The sequence below is a fragment of the Elgaria multicarinata genome, chromosome 14, assembly GCF_023053635.1.
Source record: "Elgaria multicarinata webbii isolate HBS135686 ecotype San Diego chromosome 14, rElgMul1.1.pri, whole genome shotgun sequence".
NCBI lineage: Eukaryota > Metazoa > Chordata > Lepidosauria > Squamata > Anguidae > Elgaria > Elgaria multicarinata.
In genome coordinates, this window is record NC_086184.1 from 1,775,706 (window position 1) to 1,797,515 (window position 21,810).

Below are 21,810 nucleotides of genomic sequence, written 5' to 3' on the forward strand. Positions count from 1 at the left end.
GCCTGCTATATATAGGTTGATCTGGGAGGAAGGAGACTTGGATGTGTTGGGCCTAATCGGTTGAGCTCTCTTTTGAATTGTGCCTGGGAGGCTTTAAGACTATATTTTTATGGAGTGCAGATCACTTACTGGGATTCTGAGTGTCTGTGAGAGCATAACAATATAAATACAGGGAATATGTGCTTTGGTATTTACTGCTATGGAAACTCATCTCGTATGAGTTAATGTCTCATGCTATGGATAAGATTGGGGGAGAAAAATGGTGCAAAGCACAACCAGTTCTCGAGAAGAATCCACTTGTATTGAACAACCACAAAGGCATGTGCCAACATGTTATATCAGAAATGCTGGTGATAGTAAAATCAATTGAACATATGTACGAAGTACATACTCAAAAGGTTGCCTTGATAGCTGTACTTGGAAATTATCTCTTGGAAGCCCTTTAATATGCATAAAAGGAATAGTCTAATTCTAACGTTTGGGGGCGGGGATGTATCATTCAGTCCTTTATCATCTGGATGCTCTGCAATGCTAATGCTTACAGTTGTATTTGTACTACAAGGCAAACATTCAGGCTTGCTCTTGAAAGAGATGAAAAAGAATCCACAGAAACAATGGGGGCTCATAGTCTATGATAGACTAGGTACCTTTTTAGGAGAACTGGTGAGAAGAGGGATGATGGAGTTGTGGGATGGTGTTTCCACAACATATACTCTGAAATTTGCAGTACCAGCGGGTTCTTGTACTGTCTCATTTCCTAGTTAAACATTGTGAGGATGGTTCTTTTTCTCTTGCAAGGCTGCTGCTCCACAGAGATCTATATCTCATACTTGGGAATGAAACAAGCTCATTGAGATTCCAAGCTCCCTTTCAGAACATTTCAGGCGATATGTGATCCTTCTTATCTTTTAAAGTAATAAGAGAAGCAGCTTTTTCTAGATGCATGTGCTAGGAGAGAAAAGTATCAGAATAGGATAGTACAATCCCTATGAATGCACAGGGCAGCAGCAGGGTGTATGGATTACCTGGATCCTGTGCATCACTTGGGGTTTTCTGCACGCTTTCATCACTTGGGGGTTTCTGCACACTTACATTAAACAGCAACAAAATAATTATTTTCATGTGATATATTAAAAAAATAACCTGTCTGAATATACCCTTCAACAATCTCTCTTCCTCAACAAAATGCATCTGTCCAAACAATCCCCCATATATAGTGTCCGAATTCAATTTTTAAAATATTAACAAAAGGAATATATTTACAGGGTTTGAGGTTTCAATGTCTTCCAGACTTCCTTGTCCTTTATCTCAGAACATTACAGGAAGAATGAATAAGTCAAATTCACACGAACTATGTGATAGTGCTAACTCTAGGAGTGGTGCCTGGTTTTACAATTTACAAAAAATTAGCTTACGAGTATATAGGCTACTTGTTTGTTTTGAGTTCCTTCTGCCTGGAGTAAAGTGCTAGGTTGCCTAATAATTTTACTTGTAGTATCACTTAAAACTATGTATCCTCAAAAACCATATGTGAAACTCAAGGAAAAATCATTGTAGCCCGAATATCATGATGGTGTTGCCCCTCTCTTTCCTTCTGTTATCACAATACAGTTTATAGTATTTCATTGTTTGGTACTATTAAAAAATAACCCACTGTGCTACAAACCAGTTTGCATGACAAGGCCTTCTGGGAAAGGTATGAGGAACATGAAAAAAAACATTAACTTAAAAACCAGTAAGGATAATTGTATGTCTGCCCCACTGGGTTTAAAGATCATAAGTATTGAATAGGTAAAGCTGAGCCCCCCAAAAGGGAAAAGCAGCAGCCTCTAGTTTAGAGACCTTTCACTATGAAACATGAATTCCGACATCCCTAAAATCAGGATTAAAAATGCATTTTAAAATCCAGCATTCTCAGTAGTGACTCATTTTGTGCTCAGTGTGTGACAACCCCCTGCTGCAGCAGTTCTGATGCTATTGTGTTTGGCAGAATTACCTTTGCATTATTATTTCCTCCAAGCAGTCTCTTTTTTTGGCTCTAAGTTGTAGGCATGCTAGATCATAGTGGGTGAACCCTGGTCTGGCCTGCCCTCCACCCATTCAAACCAGGAAATGTCTTGCTAAAAAAGCTAAGCTTTTATGATCTTAAGCAGAAAGCCCAGAGATAGTAGCCTGCAGCAATTAAATGAATATAGGGTTTGAGTTCATTTGCAGGGCTATGCTCCTATACTGCCTGAATTGCACTTTCTCTGGCTGGTGTCAGCAGAACCTCTAGAGTGAATTTGAAGCTCCTGGGGTGGCCAAAACCAAGTGCACAACCTGCTGATTTTTTTTCTTTTTTACATTCAAAATACTAAGATGGAAGGCCTTAATAGCTGCTCTAGTCTTACATACAAAGAGACTTGTCTTTCAGTTATTTTCTCTTAATTGCTGATCATCGAATCCTAATTTAACAGTAGCATTTTACTTTCTCCTGAAACCAGATTTTCTTGCATGACTTCATAGAGCTTGAAGTTTACGATCTGCATTACCAGGTTTCCTGCAATAGCTGCATTGTGTTTAAGCATCGTTTATCTTTGTAACTTGAGAACAATCAGATTCATGTCTAAAATGTTAGATAAACTTCTGAAATAGTAAATGGTAAGCCAAGCAAGTATTTGAGGCATGTTTCTATTTGCATGTAAGGAAGGAGTAAAAGTTTATGTGTGAACATCTTACTACTTGCAGGAGAAAATGTCTTTTAGGAATGTCAAAATAAGACATAAAACTGTAACACCAAAAAGAGATTGTTAATGACACCAGACCAAAGATAACTGCGTGGAACATGGTCAGTGATTCCAGGCCTTTGGTTTCAAGTATCTTGAATTAGACCTCTCTCTGAATTTTAATTTATGGATTGAGTTGCCTGAGCATTGAAATCTAATCATACCAAAAGCCATATAATTATCGCCAAGTGTCTAATTTAGTATTCTGCGTGCAGGAAAAATAGATAGAATTAAGATGCTTAGGGATGTCATAGCAGATCTAATCATACCATGTTTTGTGGCTGATCTTCTTGTGGTAGTAGTAGCCATTGCAATTTATTGTGGCAATGAATTCTTTAGTTTAACTATGCATTGCAGTGTCCCCTAAAGATTAAATTGGAAAGCGTGAGAACTGCTTGCCAAATCCTGAATAGATTAAAGCTCTCAACTTGCATTTGGAGGTTGCGGTTTTGCTGAAACGTTTTCGCTCTGCTGTGGATATTCTGTTCATCAGGCTTGGGGGCAAAAGGGTGTTGGTAGAGTAATCAGATGGGCAAAGGCCACTCAGAATTACTATTGCTACAACTTAGTCATTTTTATATTTTAAAAAGGAGTAGTAATGATGTTGGAGATAAATGCTTGGTTTCAGAAAGGAAGGAGGAACAGAAATGGCTTGTACACAACAGATCAGATGTTAGTCCCGTATCCAGCTTTACCTATATATCAGCATGGCCATAATAGGGTTTCACACATCCGCAGTCAGATGTGATTTATGGACTGTTACGCCTTCAGAAGGTTTCTTCCTCGCACCAGCTCCTTGTACCTCCCCCCCCCCCCCCCCCAGGAAGGGCCTCATTGAAACTGATATATAAAAATGCTTTGCAAATGGAAATGGCCTGCCATTTCAGGTTGAATAGGCTGGCGAACATGTATTTGTGCATGGCCTGGTGGAAGGCAGTCGTAACATACTTGGCTGCCTGCCATGTGTAAACAGGTTTTTGTTGTTGCGGGGGGGGGGGGGGGAAGAGATAGATTATATTTCTGAGCCTGCTTGGTCTCCCACTTCCTTATTTTGTGACGACATGTCGTCTGGTTCAAGGAACTAAGTTAATTGTTTACAAAACAGAAATGTTGACGAAAGTCTTCCAGCACAGGGTGCAAAGCTTGGAAAAATAATAAATAATAGAGACGGTAGCCTACCCATTTTTCAGGTTATGAGTGATTTGGGCCAAGTTTCGTGTAACATGGAGTCGGAGAATAGTTGGTACAAAGTGGATATTTGTACCTACAGTACCTCCCCCCCCCCACCTCAAACTCCTTGACAATGTGCTGTAAAACAAAATGGGGATTGCAGGCTCTGCTGGTAATTGTTGTGCAAATATAATACTCCCTCCAAGCTGCTAAATAGGCCAGTGCTCTGTTTACATGAAGAGGCAGCCAGCTTTCCAAGTGTAATGAGTCAGCTACATGAACAGAAGGGGTGCGGAATTAATCTGACATCCGTCTGGCTTTCCCTCAGTGAATCAGGTTTTCAAAGCTCCCTGTAAAATAGGTATTGACCCTGGTTACAAATGGCCACATTGCCATCCAGAGCAAACATATTTTTTCAAGAATAATTGAACCAAGCGCATGGGCAAATGCCTATCATAGGTTCATTTTGTACTGGAAATCCTCACTTGGATGTGGCTGTCAGTGGCTGAGTTTCTGAGAGGATTGAATGTCCTGCCTCCCTTTTCCCACATGCTGCTTTTTATGTTACCTTCACTGTGTGACCGAAGGAGCTTAGTATGCACGCTAATATCCTGCATAGACTGCATCTGAATTGGCACCAGCTGAGGCCAAGTTATTTTGGTTATTTATTATGTGCCTGGCTGTGTTATCACTTTGTGACTGTTTACATGCAATGGTGGAAGACTTGCAACTCCTTTTCTACATTTACCACTACCAGAGACCTGTCATGTTTTTTGTTAATTTACTCTGAAGCCCTGGAATATAGCAGCTATAAGAAAAAGTATAGAATTTAGCCTCAATTTCTAGTCATAGGGGATGAGGGTGAAGTGTCCTCTATTGAGTTGGTATTAGGATTAGAAGATACTTGGGTAGCAGCTTGTCCCTGAAGATGGGCAACTGATTAGTTTGGAGTCAGGATGAAAGGTGTGTGTGTGAGTGTACACACGGATGTGCGCGCACACACACAAATAATTATTTAATTTAGGGTGGGAAAAAGACCATGAAAATCTTACATTTTGACTAATCTAATGACGAGATATCAAGTGAGGAGCAGTGTAGGGACAACTAAGCAGCCTGACATTTCAGATTACAGCACACAACATTAAACATCTCCCACCCTGCCCTTTTGCTGTTCTCCTCCAGCGTAATTGTTTATTCATAACACTGCATACATTCAGGAAGTCTCAATCCAACATTGTCCCCCTACCTGCCCTGCACAGTCTGCTTACGTGGATTCTTCTCATTCCTGGCATAGAGTTCCAAATGGTGGTGATGGTTTGCTTGTCATCAAGACAGGACTTTCCCTTTGGGATCCTGGACGGCAGTCACTTTTGGGCAAGTGCATTGCCTTAACTACAGAGGCATGTCAAACTAAATTGGGGGGTTGGGGTATTGAGAGGATGAGCAGATCTCGCTGCCATAATGGTTTGCAAGTAAGATTTCCTTTGAAAGAGTTTTATTTGAAAAGTATTTGTGTTTTCCTGTTTTGATTCCTCTTGTTTTCAATAAACAGTTTTCATACTTTCCATCACGTGTCATCTAAAGTATCATTTCTTTCTCCTTCTCTTTCTATTCATTATTTTATAGGACATCATTATATGGCATCTGTAAAAGGACAGGTGGCCCAAAGTTGTCTTCCTTACTGTTCCATTTGAATGGAAAATCAAGACTTTAGATGCATGAAAAGGGATGCTGTCTGAATGTCTTCTGGAACGATTATTATGCTCTTTTGCTTGAGCTGCTTTTGGTGGCCAGAGTTCCTTCTTTACTTAGAATATTTATACGCTGCCTTTCTGCCTGATAAGAAGCCTTCAATTAGGCTGATATTAGCAAGACAGGAAGTATTAGGATTTTATCTAGTTATTACTTTTTTGGTTTCACTTCTCCATAGTTTTTATTATTATTTTTTAAATGCTGCAATTGGAAATAGGGCATGCTAGAAAACAACTGAAAACAATGCTGAAAACAAAATCACTGTTTCTGGTGCTTTAAAAATGTATAGTAGATATTTGGTTATGTATAGAGCAGCCTCCCCTATCCCGGTACCCTCCAGATTCTTTGGACTACAATTCTGGGAGATGTAGATCAACACCTCTGGAGAGCACTGGGTTAGGGAACTCTAGTGTAGGAAAACTTAGCATGGTCATAATCCAGCATGTCTTCGGAGTGAGCCTTGGCTGAGGAGGTGAGTTTAGGACTGTTGCACTCTTTTCTTTTGTCCTCAGCAAGGCTACATACATGCTCTCTCCCGTGTTTGATTTTATTCTTAGGCTAGCATTGTGTATGACAAAAGTATTTTTCTTGGGTGAGGCCTGAGAGGGAGCAAAAAAGTATATGTGAATGTGTAGCGTACAGGTTCACCCAACACTTAGGATGGATTCAAAACAAAGGGTTTTGTGTGAGGCTACATGGTGCATTCACTGCTTGTGAAAAGTGTTGAGCAGTGAGCTCATGTACAAGAAGCAGACACTGCAAAAATTCTACTTGCTCTCTGGTTTATACTATTTCAACCCTTGGCTGTAAAGCTTTCTCAAATACTAGGGAGAGAGGGGTGAAACTTCTTGATCTTTCATTGTCTCTCTCCTTTCCCCAGCCCATCCCTAATTTGCCATGGAATTGGGAGTCTCCCTGTTCCTGGACAATTTCCTCCAATTGTTTCTCAAAAAAAGAGAAAAGCCTGTTGTGCATGTGTAGCCAAGTTACTGGACACAGCATTTGTGTCATCAAGTGGCAGCTAGCATGCTGAAGGTTTTTCCTGTTGCCATTCCAGCTGTGCTTCTTCATGGCAGACAGAGTAAGATCTTTGCATCAGGAGCTGATTTACCTGCCCATACAATTTAGTTGATGGTATTAACCTCGATGGGGATAATAGGCTGTTCACTAGAAATATGAACTACAACTCTTACTACCATTACTTCATATTGTAGATAGCAGTTGCCTTTCCAACCCTGTAAGCAACTCCTGGCATGGACTACAAAGCTTTATTCACCTAGACTGTTGTGCAAAGGCAGCACTGAGTTGAATGGGGAACACCACTTGATAAACTGTAGAGAACATTAGACGTTGCCTTTACCATCTCTGCTTGCTTCTGTATAAGAGGCCTATTTCTTAGAGGCACATTGCAGTTCACCACAAATTGCTTTCTGTGATAGTTTCAAAAGCATCAGGAGGATTCAATTTAATTGCATCAGCCATACACATAAGACACCAGACCGAGGCCGAAGTGTGTGGATGTGTGCGTACGTATACACATAGGCAGTGTTTATTAAACAACCTAGGTCACTCTAGAGAACCTAATAGTTGTCCATGAGAGTCTACTGTCTACAAAAACTCCTGCAAGAAAGTATTCCCCACAATATAATTTTTGGGGCCAGTTCCCTGCCTTTGTTATGCACAGAGTGGAAATGTGTTAGTTCCAGATTCTTTTTCAACCAGCATCTGGGCCTAGCTATGTTTTCATCCCACTTTGGGAGTTTGCACTTCAGTTTTGCTATGAGGACTGTGCTCTGAGGATGATAGCGCAGCACCCTCGCTTTTTCAAAACAGCAATTATGCTACCTTTTTTTAAAACCATATTTGTGAGATCCTAGTTGAATATATGTGTGTTTCCTTTCTTATTACAGACAGTTGATGATGAAGCGATGGCAGCATAAATGAAGGCCAAGTAAGGAAGGCAGAACGATGCCCAAGGGTGGGTGTTCTAAAACACCACAATCGGAAGACTTCTCTCTCAGCAACGACATGGTGGAGAAACAAACTGGGAAAAAGGTACTGTGCCCCTCTTATATTCACCTTAGTTCAGTAAATGCTCCCATTTTAGAGGGAGATGGTGACTCCACAGACCTATGATCTCATACTTCTGTGTTGTACTTTTTTCATAGATTGTCCTCTGTTTCACTTTGACATTTTAAAAGATATTCTTTGCCAAAGAAATCGCAAGACATAGGATTGTAGCAAACAACAATTTTTCTTGGTATAGAGCAGCTTACTGGCATAGATTTCTTACTGATACCAGGGAGGTTCTTTTGCAAAGCCAGGGAGTACTGGTTCGTACTCTGTGAGGTTTTGATATGCAGGCAGTGGGGCATCTAAATGGATGGATTTCTCCACTGATAGCTTCCATCATGGTCCATAGCGTGGTTGATAGTGAGAAGGCAAGAACAGAGTAACATAGAAGAAAAAAAGGAAAGGAACCTCTCGTGCAAGCACTGAGTCATTGCTGACTCTTGGAGGGACGCCAGGTTTCGCTGACGTTTTCTTGGCAGGCCTTATAGCGGGGTGGTTTGCCGTTGCCTTCCCCGGCCATTATTACCTTTCCCCCAGCTAGCTGGGCACTCATTTTACCGACCTTGGGAGGATGGAAGGCTGAGTCGACCCGAGCCGGCTGCCTGAAACCAGCTTCCGCTGGGATCGAACTCAGGCGGTGGGGAGAGTTTCGGCTGCAGAAACTGCTGCTTTACCGCTCTGCGCCACACGAGGCTCATAGAAGAGGTACACCATTATAGTTTCTCTTCCATCCCACTTCTAGTTCTGAACAGAATCTCAGTTAACTGCTTTGCGTTTCTTACCTCTTGCTTGGATAAGTTTGCATCACTGGTGAATTCATCATTGTCTGTAATCTTAGTCCTATTTGGGAAATCAACCACTACGTGATTTTGATCATATAAGCGATGCAGTGGAGCAGTGCTCCTGCCCCTTTCACACTTTAGTAGGAAGGTCTACACTGGTAGGCTCCTTGTGCAATCTGGATCCCTGATTGCATAGGATGCTTAACATGTGCACAGCAGACTCCCCGTTTCAGAGTTCCCCATGCAAACCTACAGAGAGTGGCAGGGCAGGGTGACAGACACAACGGGAGGTGTGGAGACAGGGGGGGAAGGGTAATTATTTCATCCCTTGATATCCACTTTTATTCTTTGAGATTGAGGATGTCTGAGAGGGAAAAGTGCTAGATTGCAGTATATATGTTTGCAGGGATGGTTGCCAAATGTAGCAAAAGGAAGACTGGAAATTGAGACAAAGCTGCAGAATGTTGCTTCATGCTGATTGGCATAAAAAAAAAAATGCCAACATGCCCAATGCCATTATATGTCAAATAAAGCTGAAATCTACAAATTCTGATTGCAGAAAATTGCAAAGGGAAACTATCAGTTTGGTGTGCAGTGTTTTATGTAAAGAAAGTATAGACTGGTGTGCTCTAGGGTGGATTCCTGCAATGAGCAGGGGGTTGGACTTGATGACCTTATAGGCCCCTTCCAACTCTACTATTCTATGTTTCTATGGTTCTGTGATTCTATGACTATACTTGATTGTTTCTGTTCTGCTGTGTGCTTTGATTTCTTGTCTTGTTTCATTTATTGGGTCCATTCGTAACTCCCAGTAAGTGAGAAATGCTGAGAATTTTGGCTGAGTCTGAACGAGCAAGCATACTGGTGCACGCTGCTTGATAGCTCTTGCTTGGTTCCTTCTGCCAGTGGGAATGACTAAATAGAACCAGGAAGCCTCTGCCTGTGGTTTGTTTAGTGTTTCATCTCTGGCTTGTTGTTTTCCCAACAAGCCAGAATAATAAGACAGGACAGGGTTTGCTCTTGGCTTATGATTCTGGCTTGATAGCAATAAGTCACGAGGATTTCCATCATCGGTTTGTTTAGCCACTCCCTCTAGCAGGAGGAGTCAAGCAGGAGTGATTGAGCAGTGTGCACCAGCACGGTTGCTCGTTCACGGTAAGCCAGAATTCTTGGCGATTCTGGCTTAACTGTCATATGCTAACTGGGTCATAGTGTTTTGATGTTTTCATTGTTAGCTGCTTTGAGTCTTCCAAAGATAAAGAAGGATATATCAAAGTAAATAAAGTGTGACGAGAGCAATGTGTGTGCAATATCAGTCTGTGTTTCATTGCTTCTACTCACAGATGTTTAATATGAGTGTATGATACTATGAACCACAAAGCATTGTTTGTGAGGGTGCTTTACATGTGACTTTTCCCCCTTCATGGATGTATGTGAAAATTACAGTGTGCCTAATGGTTGGGGCCTGCTGCCAGTTATTCCTATACAGATGATAAAATAGACATTTGTGCAGTCTTCATGTGTGTGCCCATTTTCCTCAGTATCCATGTAGTTAAAAACATCTTGTATGAAGCAGCTCTGACATGCAGATTTTTAGGGGCTAGGAATACTAGGAACGATTGCCAATATGTGTTCACATCTGCCTTCCCTCTGTGTAGAGCAGTGCAGTTTTGACAAGGTTGAGGAAGAATAGAAGAAGAGATCTCCTGTGCTTATCCCTGATCTTCCCCTCTTGTAAAGAAATGTGCAGTCTCTCGTTCACACGGGACCAGTCTTGAGATGCGAGTTAATTGGCTGAAGGAGATTGCACCAACCTATCATTTCTTTCTAGTTAAACTTAAGTCCTCTGAGCTGAAACAATGACTAAGGAGAAAGGCAGTTGGTCATTAGACCTTTGCTTCCAGGGATTGCTCTGTGTGCACTTATGGGAGCACAGCTTTTAATTCATCTTGTGTTTGTCAACACTTCCCAAAGGCTCTGCTGCAGGCCTTCAGATGTCTCAGGTTCGTTGTCTCAGGAGGAGCCTGTTTAGAATTCACTCTGCTGTGGAGTCTATTCCAAGAATTTGCCTGAAAGCAGTGACTGGGGTTGCAGTGTTAAAGTCAAAGTGCTTGTGTCGTCCTTGCAGAGTGAGCAGTTCTTAGGACACAGCTGACCCTGGCTGCATTGTGGGACACCAGCTCTGATCGAAATGGATTAGGATGTTCAGGCTACATTTATTATTGGCTGAAACACTATTAAAATCCCCTCTTAAATTCACTTGTCCTTGTGTGCGCGCGCTCAGCTGCAGAATGTCACCGCCAGCCAAGTTGGAAGCTTCTGCCTGTGCAGCAAAATGTTGCCGGGGCTTTTTGAATTTTGGTTTGTGTTTTACAGAACCTGGCTTGTTTATCAAGGCCTAATTGTTACGTGCATTTTCATTTCACTTCATTTATTACATTTCTATTCCACCCAATAGCCAAAGCTCTCTAGGCGGTTTACACAACCATATCAAGTCAGCAGAAGGAGCTGTTTTTTTCTGCACAGCTTCTCTTCATGCTGCCTTTTCACCCTGCTTCATTAGAGTAAATAATCTCAGACGTGGAAATCTTTCTTTGTATTATGGAGTTAAGGGGTGGTGCCATGAGGAGTTTGCAGTTTAAACTTCTCTAGAGAAGGAAACAGGAGGGGAAGAAAGTATAGCAGAACCACAGGTATTGGGAGCCTTCATGCCCTGCAGTCCAAGGCTTCTCATGTGGAATAGCTGGGTTGCATGGTACTTTCTGTGCAATCTTCAGATCCCAGAGAAGTGGAATACCTAAATGTTTACACAGTTGTCCCACATGTTAGTCCCAACCGTACTGCTGTAGGGTTAGGGACAGTGACCTGATTCTCACGTAATGACAAACCATGGTTTAAGCATGGCTTGTTGAATCATGGGTTGTTGCTATGTGCGTACCTGGAACTATAGGTTAACTATGGTTTATTAACACAAACAACCCAGGAAGAGAACCCATGGTTTGTTTTTGGGTTATGAACTGAGGGTTGTTTAAACTGTGGGTGACTGTTGCTGCAAACAGAATTGTGGGTTGATCATGGGTTGTTTTTGCCAGGCCACAGAGGCAGCAGGCAAAACTGCCCCCCCCTCAAAAAACCAACCTTTTAAAATGCCAGCGCTGCGGTGCTGCAAAGGCAGTTGGGGTACAGGAAATGGAGCAGGTGAAAAAGAACGGAAACAACCCAGGAACTGAGAAAAGAAATGATGGTTCATTTTATCATCTGCTACACAAACCCTGGGTAGAGAAACAAACCATGGTTTAAATAAGCTAGAGGTTAGCATTATATTTGAACCAAGCAGTGTGAGATTGCATGTTACCTCAACACATGCAGAATCCAGCGCTTTCAGGGGCCGGTGAACACTTTTATATAACATGTATGGACAAGGATTTTCATGAGCCTCTAATGTGATGTACGTATTTCAGCCAAAGTTGATTTTAGAATGCTTACTTTTAAAATTCTAAATGGGGTTTCGGTTGTGAAGTTGGAGGTGCAAACGCCTCTGATATTTGGCATACTGCAACTGTGTTATCAGTAGAGGTGGGAGAGAATGTGTCTCTGCAGCTGTGCTGTACATTTCTCCAGGTGTTGAATCTGTTTCCTTTTAACTTATCTTCAGTAGTTGTCGTCCAAAGTGTTATTGTGGAACTATCCTTGTTGAAACATAGCTAGGATTTAGGATTTTTAAGCTTTCTGCAGCATACTGGAATGTGCACCTTTTTTCAGCTCTAAAGTGTAACTGAGAAGTTAAAAATCCAAAGAGAGTTAGAATTGTGTTGCAGTCATGGACGCACTGGTAACTCCAGTTCTGCTGTATCATCCACTGCTGCCACTGAACCCAAGAGTCTTGCTGGGTCAGACCAAAGTCTCTCTATCCTCCTTCCCTCTGTGGCCATACGGAGAAATTCATTCCATTCCTCTAAGGAGTTCAGAGTAGCATAAATGGTTCCTTCCACCTTTTATCCTCACAACAATCCTGTGTGATGTAAGTTAGACTGAGAGATGTTGAATGGCCATGGCCACCCTTTGAGTTCCATGGCTAACTGGGGATTTGAACCCAGGCCTCCCTGTTCTTAGTCTAACACTCTAACCGTGGGGTCTCCACCATGGATTCAAAAGAGTAGCTTGGTATTTTGGAGCTTAGACACCACCTTTGCCTTATACTTAAGTCCTGGGCAGGCTACTTTTCTTTAGTCTCGCCAGTTTGCCTTTTGTGAAATGGCTGTCTTGTAATTGGCCTTGCCCTTCATTTTCTGAATGAGCAACCCCTGCGCCGAAGGCATTATTTTCTGAGAGTGCCTTAACACACACGCAATGTTCCAAATGTGTCCACCACCCCAAAAGGTTTGGGGACCTCTGCTCCAACCACTACACCACACTGGCTCTCAGATGCCTCTGGAAATCCCATAAGCAGGGCATGAAACTGTATTTATATGAAGGCAATAGCCCTCCCCAGACGTATGTGTTTACCATCTTGGGATTCCCCAGTCTAGCGGATACAGAATTAGTATTATGTGAACATCTAGCTCCTGCAAGCAACCAGGCAGCTGCATTCTGCACCAGCTGAAGCTTCTGAACCATCCTTAAAAACAGCCCACATAGAGCTCTTACACTAAGCCTAGAATCATAGAATAGTAGAGTTGGAAGGGGCCTAAAAGGCCATCGAGTCCAACTCCCTGCTCAATGCAGGAATCTACCCTAGAGCATCCCTGACAGATGGTTGTCCAGCTGCCTCTTGAATGCCTCTAGTGTGGGAGAGCCCACAACCTCCCTAGGTAACTGGTTCCATTGTCATACTGCTCAAACAGTGAGGAAGTTTTTCCTGATGACCAGCTGGAATCTGACTTCCTGTAACTTGAGCCCGTTATTCCGTGTCCTGCACTCTGGGATGATTGAGAAGAGATCCTGGCCGTCCTCTGTGTGACAACTTTTTAAGTATTTGAAGAGTGCTATCCTGTCTCCCCTCAATCTTCTCTTCTCCAGGCTAAACGTGCCCAGTTCTTTCAGTCTCTCTTCATAGGGCTTTGTTTCCAGACCCCTGATCATCCTGGTTGCCCTCCTCTGAACATGCTCCACCTTGTCTGTGTCCTTCTTGAAGTGTGGTGGCCAGAACTGGATGCAATACTCTAGATGAGGCCTAACCAGGGCTCAATAGAGAGGAACCAGTACCTCACGCGATTTGGAAGCTATACTTCTATTAATGCAGCCGAACCAAAATAGCATTTGCCTTTCTTGCAGCCATATCGCACTGTTGGCTCATATTCAGCTTGCGATCTACAACAATTCCAAGGTCCTTCTTGTTTGTAGTATTGCAAGTTTGTCTGTAGCCAGTTAATTCCCATATAGTTATTTATTTAAAATAACAATTTCTATCTACACCTTTCTGCACTCAAGGAGGTTCTCAATAAATCATAGAATCATAGAATAGCAGAGTTGGATGGGGCCTACAAGGCCATCGAGTCCAACCCCCTGCTCGATGCAGGAATCCACCCTAAAGCATCCCTGACAGGTGGCTGTCCAGCTGCCTCGGATTTGCCTTCATAGGGGCATAGAGTTGCCCTGGCCTAGAGCGGTGACGCGGAGAAACAGAAGGTCTGGTCGCGTTACTCTCCAGCCCGTTCTTTCCCCAGTCTCTCGAGCTGAGGGTGGAGAGAAATCAAGAGCAACAAATTATAAATATGAACCAGCAGCAGTTAAAAATCAAGAGAGAGAGAGAGAAAGAGAGAGAGATCTGATGTAATAAAGCTAAGTTTGCCAGGAATTAAATGTGGAGACTACCTTGCTGTTGGCATCATTTTGAAATAAGCATGATTAAAGTTGTTTTGACAGCTTATAACTGTTCCTTAAAATTATGAGCAAAAAGTGGAAAGCAGAAGATATAGGCAGCCGTGGTTGCAGAAAGGATTCAGTAGAGTTCTCTTCATGAGAGACAGAGAGCACCAAGAATTTTCACCCATGAAATCTGTTTTTAAATAGCAAACAATGCACGAATTGTATTTTGTGTGTGTATATTTGGCACAATTGACCCCTTGTTGCTGCCGTTCTGAGATTCTCAGCATGGAACTCTTTGCATAAGTGTGTTATTGTTTAGGAAATCCCAGTTTCAAGGGTTTAACTGGGACTCTGGCTTTCATCTTGGAATACGCACACATGCTTATGTACTTTAATAAGCTGTCTGCATTCTCTTGCCATGCTCTGAAAGTATAAAATCTTGCAACCTCTGTTCCCAGGATTGTATTGTGAGCACGATAATAATTCCCTGTGATAGAAATGGGATTTCTGAGCATTTTTGAAGAGGCAGCATCTTTCCTTGACGAGTGACACATTTTGGGAAATAAGCAACTGACTGATGCTGTGAATTCAAGATTGTTCTTCATCAACATGTGGGGAAAGACTTTTACATTTACTTAAGGCCCAGGGGAAGCTTGGGTGAGCAAGTGTGTCTTCAGGAGGCGTTTAAATGATGCCACATTTCTGCCTCTTGAACTACATGAGGGAGAATTTCCGGTTGGTGGGTGCCCCTACAGAGAAGGCTCACTATCTGGGTACTTCATGGCGAAATTCCATCCATTTCAGAATGACCAGCAAGACCTCCTCTGCTGATCTTAAAGGTCCACTGGATATGTATAAAGGAAGGCGGTCTGCTAGGTATCCTGGTTCCTAGTTGTTTGTTTGTTTGTTTGTTTATTACATTTTTATACCACCCAATAGCCAAAGCTCTTTGTTTAGGACTTTATGTGAGAGTAACACATGGCTCAGTAGCAAATAGGCAGTCAGTGCAGTGTGGGTTGTCATGTTGTGTAGACCCAGCTGTTGTTTCATCAATGAGAAAAAAAACCTACCTCGAATAAAAAAAGCTCTTCTTTATCTACTTTCAAATGTTAATAACATGCCCCTCTGTCTGAATGATGCTTAATTCCTGGCTCTGCCCACAAAAGCAGAGTTGCACTTGTTGCAGAAAACAGGAGCACTGTGCACAGCACTGCTAAGAATATTTGAGTACTGAAAGAAAACTGGACTAATGCCATAAGATTCCTGGTTTACTAGTTTAGAACCTATTTGGAGAGGCTTGATGATTGGAATGTAGAATCCTAGAATAGCAGAGTTGGAAGGGGCCTAAAAGGCCATCGAGTCCAACCCCCTGCTCAATGCAGGAATCCACCCTAAAGCATCCCTGACTGATGGTTGTCCAGCTGCCTCTTGAAGGCCTCTAGTGTGGGAGAACCCACAACCTCCCTATGTAACTGGTTCCATTGCTCTAACAGTCAGGAAGTTTTCCCCGATGTCCAGCTGGAATCTGGCTTCCTTTAACTTGAGCCTGTTATTCCGTGTCCTGTACTTTTGATGCTTTCATTTAGGGTGGCTAAACTGTTGGGGGAACAAGAAAAGAGTGGCTCAATGGAAGTAAACACATTTCTTAATCCACATACAGAACTCATACCGGAGAGGAACCAAGAAAGAGGAAGGAACACTGTAGGCATGGTGACGGCATGGTCTTATGACTCCTGGCCTGCTGAGCCACCTGCCACAACCTTATGAGTGAGGCAGCTTTGTGGTTTCTCTCACTCCCCCAGCCAAGAAGGGGATTTCTGTTTGTAGGGAGTTATGTGGGTTTCTAGCAATGGTCTTGCATGAACTAGAGTAATTAGTTTCCTATTTCCGTGACACATTCTTGCAAGGAAGAGGTTAGGTTGGCTAAAATGTTGACAATATTACACACGTTTACATAAGAGTAAAAGTAAACTGTACTCCTTTTGCCCTGGCAAGGAGAGTAAGTGCGTTTGGAATAAAACAGAGTTGCAGAAACACATGCAGGCACACATTCTTTGTGGTATCTGTGCAGGCACACACACGGGTTCAGGACCTGCTCAGGGCTTGCATCAAGCAATTTCTAGGGCTGAAATCCAGGGCTGAGTGCTGATGCCTCTCCCCTTGAGAGGAGAGATTTTGCCCCTAGGGCTGGGACAAGTGCCTTCCTGCTAAGTTCTTGTTTGATTGCTATGAGAGTAGCGTTGTAAAGAACCTTGGTAGTGTCAAAAACAGTCTCTGAAGCATGCACCCAAGATTCATAAAGCACTTTATATGTTAAGCTGCCAAAGTAAGTTCCAGAACTGAGTTGGAATTGATTTGTTTAGGCAGCCCCTGATGTGCTCCTCTCTTGTGGACTAATCATAGTTATGTTGGGGTGTGTGTGTGGGTGTGCTTGCAAATGTCCTTGCCCATTGAAGTTATGGCCTGATGCTAAAAGCCTATGCATCAGTCGTTAAGTCAGCGTTCCTGCAAGAAGTAACTTTGACAAGAGATCACTTTGAAATAAGCAAATATACTCCCCCTGGCAGCTGTCACGTGTTGGGATGGTCAGTCTGCCTCATGTTCATGGTATCCTCAGCCCTTTGAGTCTTCCAGGCAAGTGATGCAGGGAGCCACCCACCAGTTTCAGGGCTTCCTTTGAAGCATTTCGTTCTGGAATGGAGAGATCTGCGATGCCGCTTACTGTTAAAGTGCTCATGAAGTCTCTGACAACCAGTATTTCCCTTTCTGTGTTTGTGTCGGAGGTTTTCCATAAAAGGCTCCAAGTTACTGGACTCAGCCATCTAGCTGCTTAAGATCGTAGCAGATGCTTCTAACAGACTGGGATTTTAGAAATGGTATCCTCCCTTTCTGAGGTCTTCTAAAATAGCAGCCTCCTTCCCACCCAGACGTAGAGCCAGAAACAGCCTTGGGATTTGCCATTGTTGTTTACTGGGATCCCACAGTGACAGTGGAGAGTCTGAAATATTTAGGGAAGGGGGATGCGGTTAGGCAGGGAGCCAGCAGCATAATGTTGTTGTATTCTCCCCCTGCTCTCCTCCTTCCCTGCACACAGAAGGGACAAGATTACATGCTTATGTGGACAGAACATATGCTTTGAGTACATTTTTTCTGGCTGGAGTGGTGATCCTATAAACGTCTGGGAAGCTTTGCAACCGGCTGGGAAGCTGCCAGAATATTCTAATAGCTTGAGCTCACAGTGTTATGTGCCACAAGGAAAATCTGCCATTTTGGAGGAAGAGATTTCACTTTTATTCATTGAAAGTTGTGTTTGCTCTCTGTAATTTCCAAATACATTTTCAGGAGATGTGGAAAAAGAGCCAATAAATCTTCAGAATTTTTATGAAGAAAAATAGCTAAGTGATAACAACATTGATTTTTATATTCTGTGTATCCCCAAAACAGAATGCACTAATTTAAATTTTTGATGATAAATGTGGTTCGAATTGCACCCGATGGTATGGTGTTGCTTTGCCAGGTGCTGCTGCCTTGATCAGTTTGGTAAGTTCTATGGAACAGCCTCTGGCACAGTAAATTTGCCTAGCAAAACTAGCCTTGCCAGATGCAAACATTAGGTACTTTGTGAAAAACCCTTACTTTACTGTTTCCTTTCTAGGATAAAGATAAAGTTTCTCTAACCAAGACTCCAAAATTGGACCGGAGTGATGGCGGCAAAGAGGTGAAGGAGAGAGCTACGAAACGGAAATTGCCTTTCACTGTTGGAACAAATGGAGATCAGAAAGATTCGGATACAGGTAAGGAAGTGGAGACACCCTGTTGCTTAGAAGCTGCCTCTAGGTTGAGTGGTGTTGAAGGAAGTCCGAAGCGCTAAAGGAATGGCTGCTTCCACATCCGCCTGCCTGTGATAATCATCAGATAATGATGATAGTAACTGAGACGGGTTGTGTGTGACTGGGGAGAGAGCCTACACAGTGCTGGGACTCTAAGGTATTCTCTCCCTAGGAAGGCTTGCTTGGCACCTACTTTGCTTATTTTTTTGTTTCCAAGGAAAGTTCTTTTTGGTTTCCCTTTCATTATATCACTGATAGTTTTATCTACTGTTTTATGTTTTTTAATTTTGTTAATTTTATGTTTGTTTGTTTTTATTGTATAAGCCATGCTGAGAATGTTTATATTGAAGGGCAACATGAAAATTTTTCAAAAACACGCACCCATAAATTAATAAGGATAGACAGATAGGCTTTTGGCTTCATGCGTGTCATTTCTTGTTTTAACTACCTTTAAAACAGCTTTGCTGGGTGACCTGTTAAAATGTTCACTTGGCACATTGCATATGGCATCTTTCTCCCCAGCAAGCTTTGTGGCACTTGTTCAGTAGAGTTGCATGCTCTATTCTTTGAGCCCTTGGAATGCAAGTTATTGCTGGCAACATCAATTTACACTTGCGTCTCTGTGCCATGTCTCACTGACTAAAGTAACATTGATATAAAGAGTACAGAGGTCCCTAAGGGGATGGGGAAGTGAAATTCTCCAACATACAGTTGGACTTTGCTCCCAAGAAGCAACCATTGGTTACCTTTGTCCAACTCATGCAAGCACCCAATGTGTGCCAGAGATATCAGCATGGTGGTTGTTGAATGTTATATATAGTTGAAAAGGTGGTGACTGTTTGTTTTGCGGGCCGCGGCTGGCAGTTTACAAGAGGACTGATTGGTGCAAATATTGCTTCTTGATAGATATTTGTAGTCGTGGCATATTTCAAAGTCTTTCTTTCTATGAGTTTTGTTTTTGCTGATTGCGGTTGAAGGGCCCTGTTTGTGTGTAAGGTGTGTGCTGGCTCTTACCAGAGGAAGAGAGCAAGGGAACGAACTTACTGATTTACGGTGTTGTCTTGTGTTCTGGCCTGTACAAGACAACAGCCATTATTAGGGCTGCTACAAAAGTTAGGAAGAGCTGGAAATAACCCCACTCTTTCTTTTCTCCAGCCAGGTTCTGCTGCCTACTGTTGGGAAGCCCATACTAGTTGTGGCCTTTCAGTCTCATGTTTAGCAAATTGGTAGAGGATTCTATAGTTAGTTGGCACTACACACTTCAGAGATACAAGGCACCATGTTCCGTTCCAGTGTCTTTGTTTTAAAAAGCTCTTGGGATGTTATGTCTTTAGAAGGTTATGTCTTTAGTTACCTAGGGAGGTTGTGGGCTCTCCCACACTAGAGTCATTCAAGAGGCAGCTGGGATGGAAGCAATAGAGGACATTATGTCATTTGACCACAATACAGTCCCCCTGCCATCTTTCCCTTTATCCTTTTATGAGCTGAGGTATGCCTTAGATAAATGGTGGGAAACACATTAAGTTGTGTCTGTAAATTGTCACATGTGTCAGTCACTTAATCTGTTTTTACTGTTACACTGGGAAGTCATCATTGGTTCCTACTTTTGTTGAGTACAGCAGCCAAAGTAGCTAAACCTGTCCCACAGATTACATTAGAAATCAGGGGCATGATTCATCAGTTGTAAACTAGTTTGCTGTTTCTATGTGAATGTGACAAATGATCGGAACTCACAATGTAAGGTTGCCATCTTTAGGGAGGCAAGTTGCCCTGAATGTCATGATTGGTTGGAGGAAGAGAACCGCCATCACCCTGCCTTCCCAAACAGTGTAGTACAGGAGGCTTCTTCCGTTCATTCTTTTGTGCTGCTTGCCAATATTGGGGGAACTCTTCTTTTGTGTTTGTTTCCTGGGAGTGAGGAGTATAAGGGAAGTTTGGAATAGGAGTTGGGGCAGGGATCATCCCTGCAGTTGCGTCAGGGCTTCCAGAGCCCAGTGCAAACCACAGGAACAATCCCTCCTGCCGTTGTTTGCACTTGTGGACCAAAGGTGGACCATGTCTCATTGTCTCCTTGATATGAAAGTAACACAGTGACTGGGTTCAGACAACATGATAACCTGCACTCAAGGGTTGAGTATGGGTTGTCATTGAATTGTGGGTGTCGTATTGTCTGAACCCAGCTGTACTAAGAAACCATGGTATGTTAACCACAAACAACTCATGAAGTGAACCCATGGTTTGTTGTTGGGTTGTGAACTGTGGGCTGTTCATGGTTAACCTTGATCTGTTATTGCAGCTGGGTTGAGACAAAACAATAACCCATGTTTCAACAACATATGGTTCAAGGACAGCCCACACTGGGTTCACACAACAAGATAGTTGTTTATAGTTATTTTAGATGTATGTTCTTGTATATACTGCATGTTCTTTGGTTTAAATTTTTGTATATCAGTTTTAATTGATTTAATCTTATGTAAACTGCCCAGAGAGCTTTGGCTATAACAACAACAACAACAACACACACTCAAGGGTTGAGTATGGGTTATTGTGTTGTGTGAACCCAGTCACTATTTCCTCTGTCTGTATTACTACAGTACTTGCTCCCATCTCCACTCATGTGATAAACTGCAGCAAACTTCAGAACATTTTCTAGTAGGCAACGGTGCTGTTCACTGGAAAAGCTCTTAGAATCCCTCTCACTTCTTAATTTGTGCTTGAAGGACCTGCAGGAAGGTCTGGTATGCTGAGAGGGAGAAATAAGCAGCTTTATTATTGAGCTGCATTATTTGCATCCTCAGTGTGATGTGTTTTAAACGCAAGTGCTTGGAATGCTAAACAGAGGCATTTCCCCCCACCTAAATGCTTCTTAGCATAACATGCACAGGAAGTAGAGCATGCAGTGTTCCAGCTCATGTTAGACCTGTTGTAGTTTTTCTATTAATTGTAGTACAAAAACCATGCTCCTAGAGCCTGACCATATAGGCAGATTCACTACTAGCAGTTCTTTAGTTTCTTACTCTTCTGAAATGTGTGTTGCAAGCTCGGGAGTAGGCGTTGTGTTTAAATTAGTTGTTCAGAGTGTACCTTTTTAGTGGGCCAGGTGCATAGAATTCCTGAACTGGTGTGATCTGTTTGGGATATCTGTTAGAGTACTCTGTGTTGTGAGGGAACGGTGCATTGCCTGCCCGAGACTTCCCTCTCCTGACCGCCCCCACACCACACGTCTCACTTCGCTCTCCCCGTGCTGCCCCCAGGAGCCTCCAAAATGTGCTAGATATATTGGCCTATTTTTTCCCCATTTTGTGCAAACGTATTCTGCATATAATTATGTATGCTGCATCCAAGACAGAATGGAACAAGAAAGCGGAGGCCAAGAACATATTTCAGAAATCCTTTCTCACTAATGCAGCCTCGGGCAGAACTTCGGTGCTGTGTTGAGACAAGGGTTTGGAACTCCTCCAAATCCAAGTTAGGCGCTCTTCGTTTCTCTAAATCCAGTGAGGGGGTGTCTCAGCAGCAGCAGCAGCAGCAGCAGCAGCAGAAAGCAGCCACTGTAGAACGGCTTTGAAGTGACCTGAGCAGTGGTGAAGCTGCTGCAGTCGGTCAGCGGGGGAAACTTCCAAAAATGCC

General features: G+C 42.7%; 1 protein-coding gene across 2 annotated transcripts in view; it reads left to right on the forward strand.

Annotated features, from left to right (window-relative positions):
• ANKRD11 (ankyrin repeat domain containing 11) overlaps positions 1-21,810 on the forward strand; it is a 171,693-nt gene that overhangs the window by 94,837 nt on the left and 55,046 nt on the right. For both annotated transcript variants that reach the window (XM_063141247.1, XM_063141248.1), the window contains exons 3-4: positions 7,598-7,742; positions 18,006-18,144. In XM_063141247.1, the coding sequence (XP_062997317.1) occupies positions 7,656-7,742; positions 18,006-18,144 (226 nt within the window). In that variant the 5' untranslated portion in view covers positions 7,598-7,655. The remainder of the gene's footprint in view (positions 1-7,597; positions 7,743-18,005; positions 18,145-21,810) is intronic.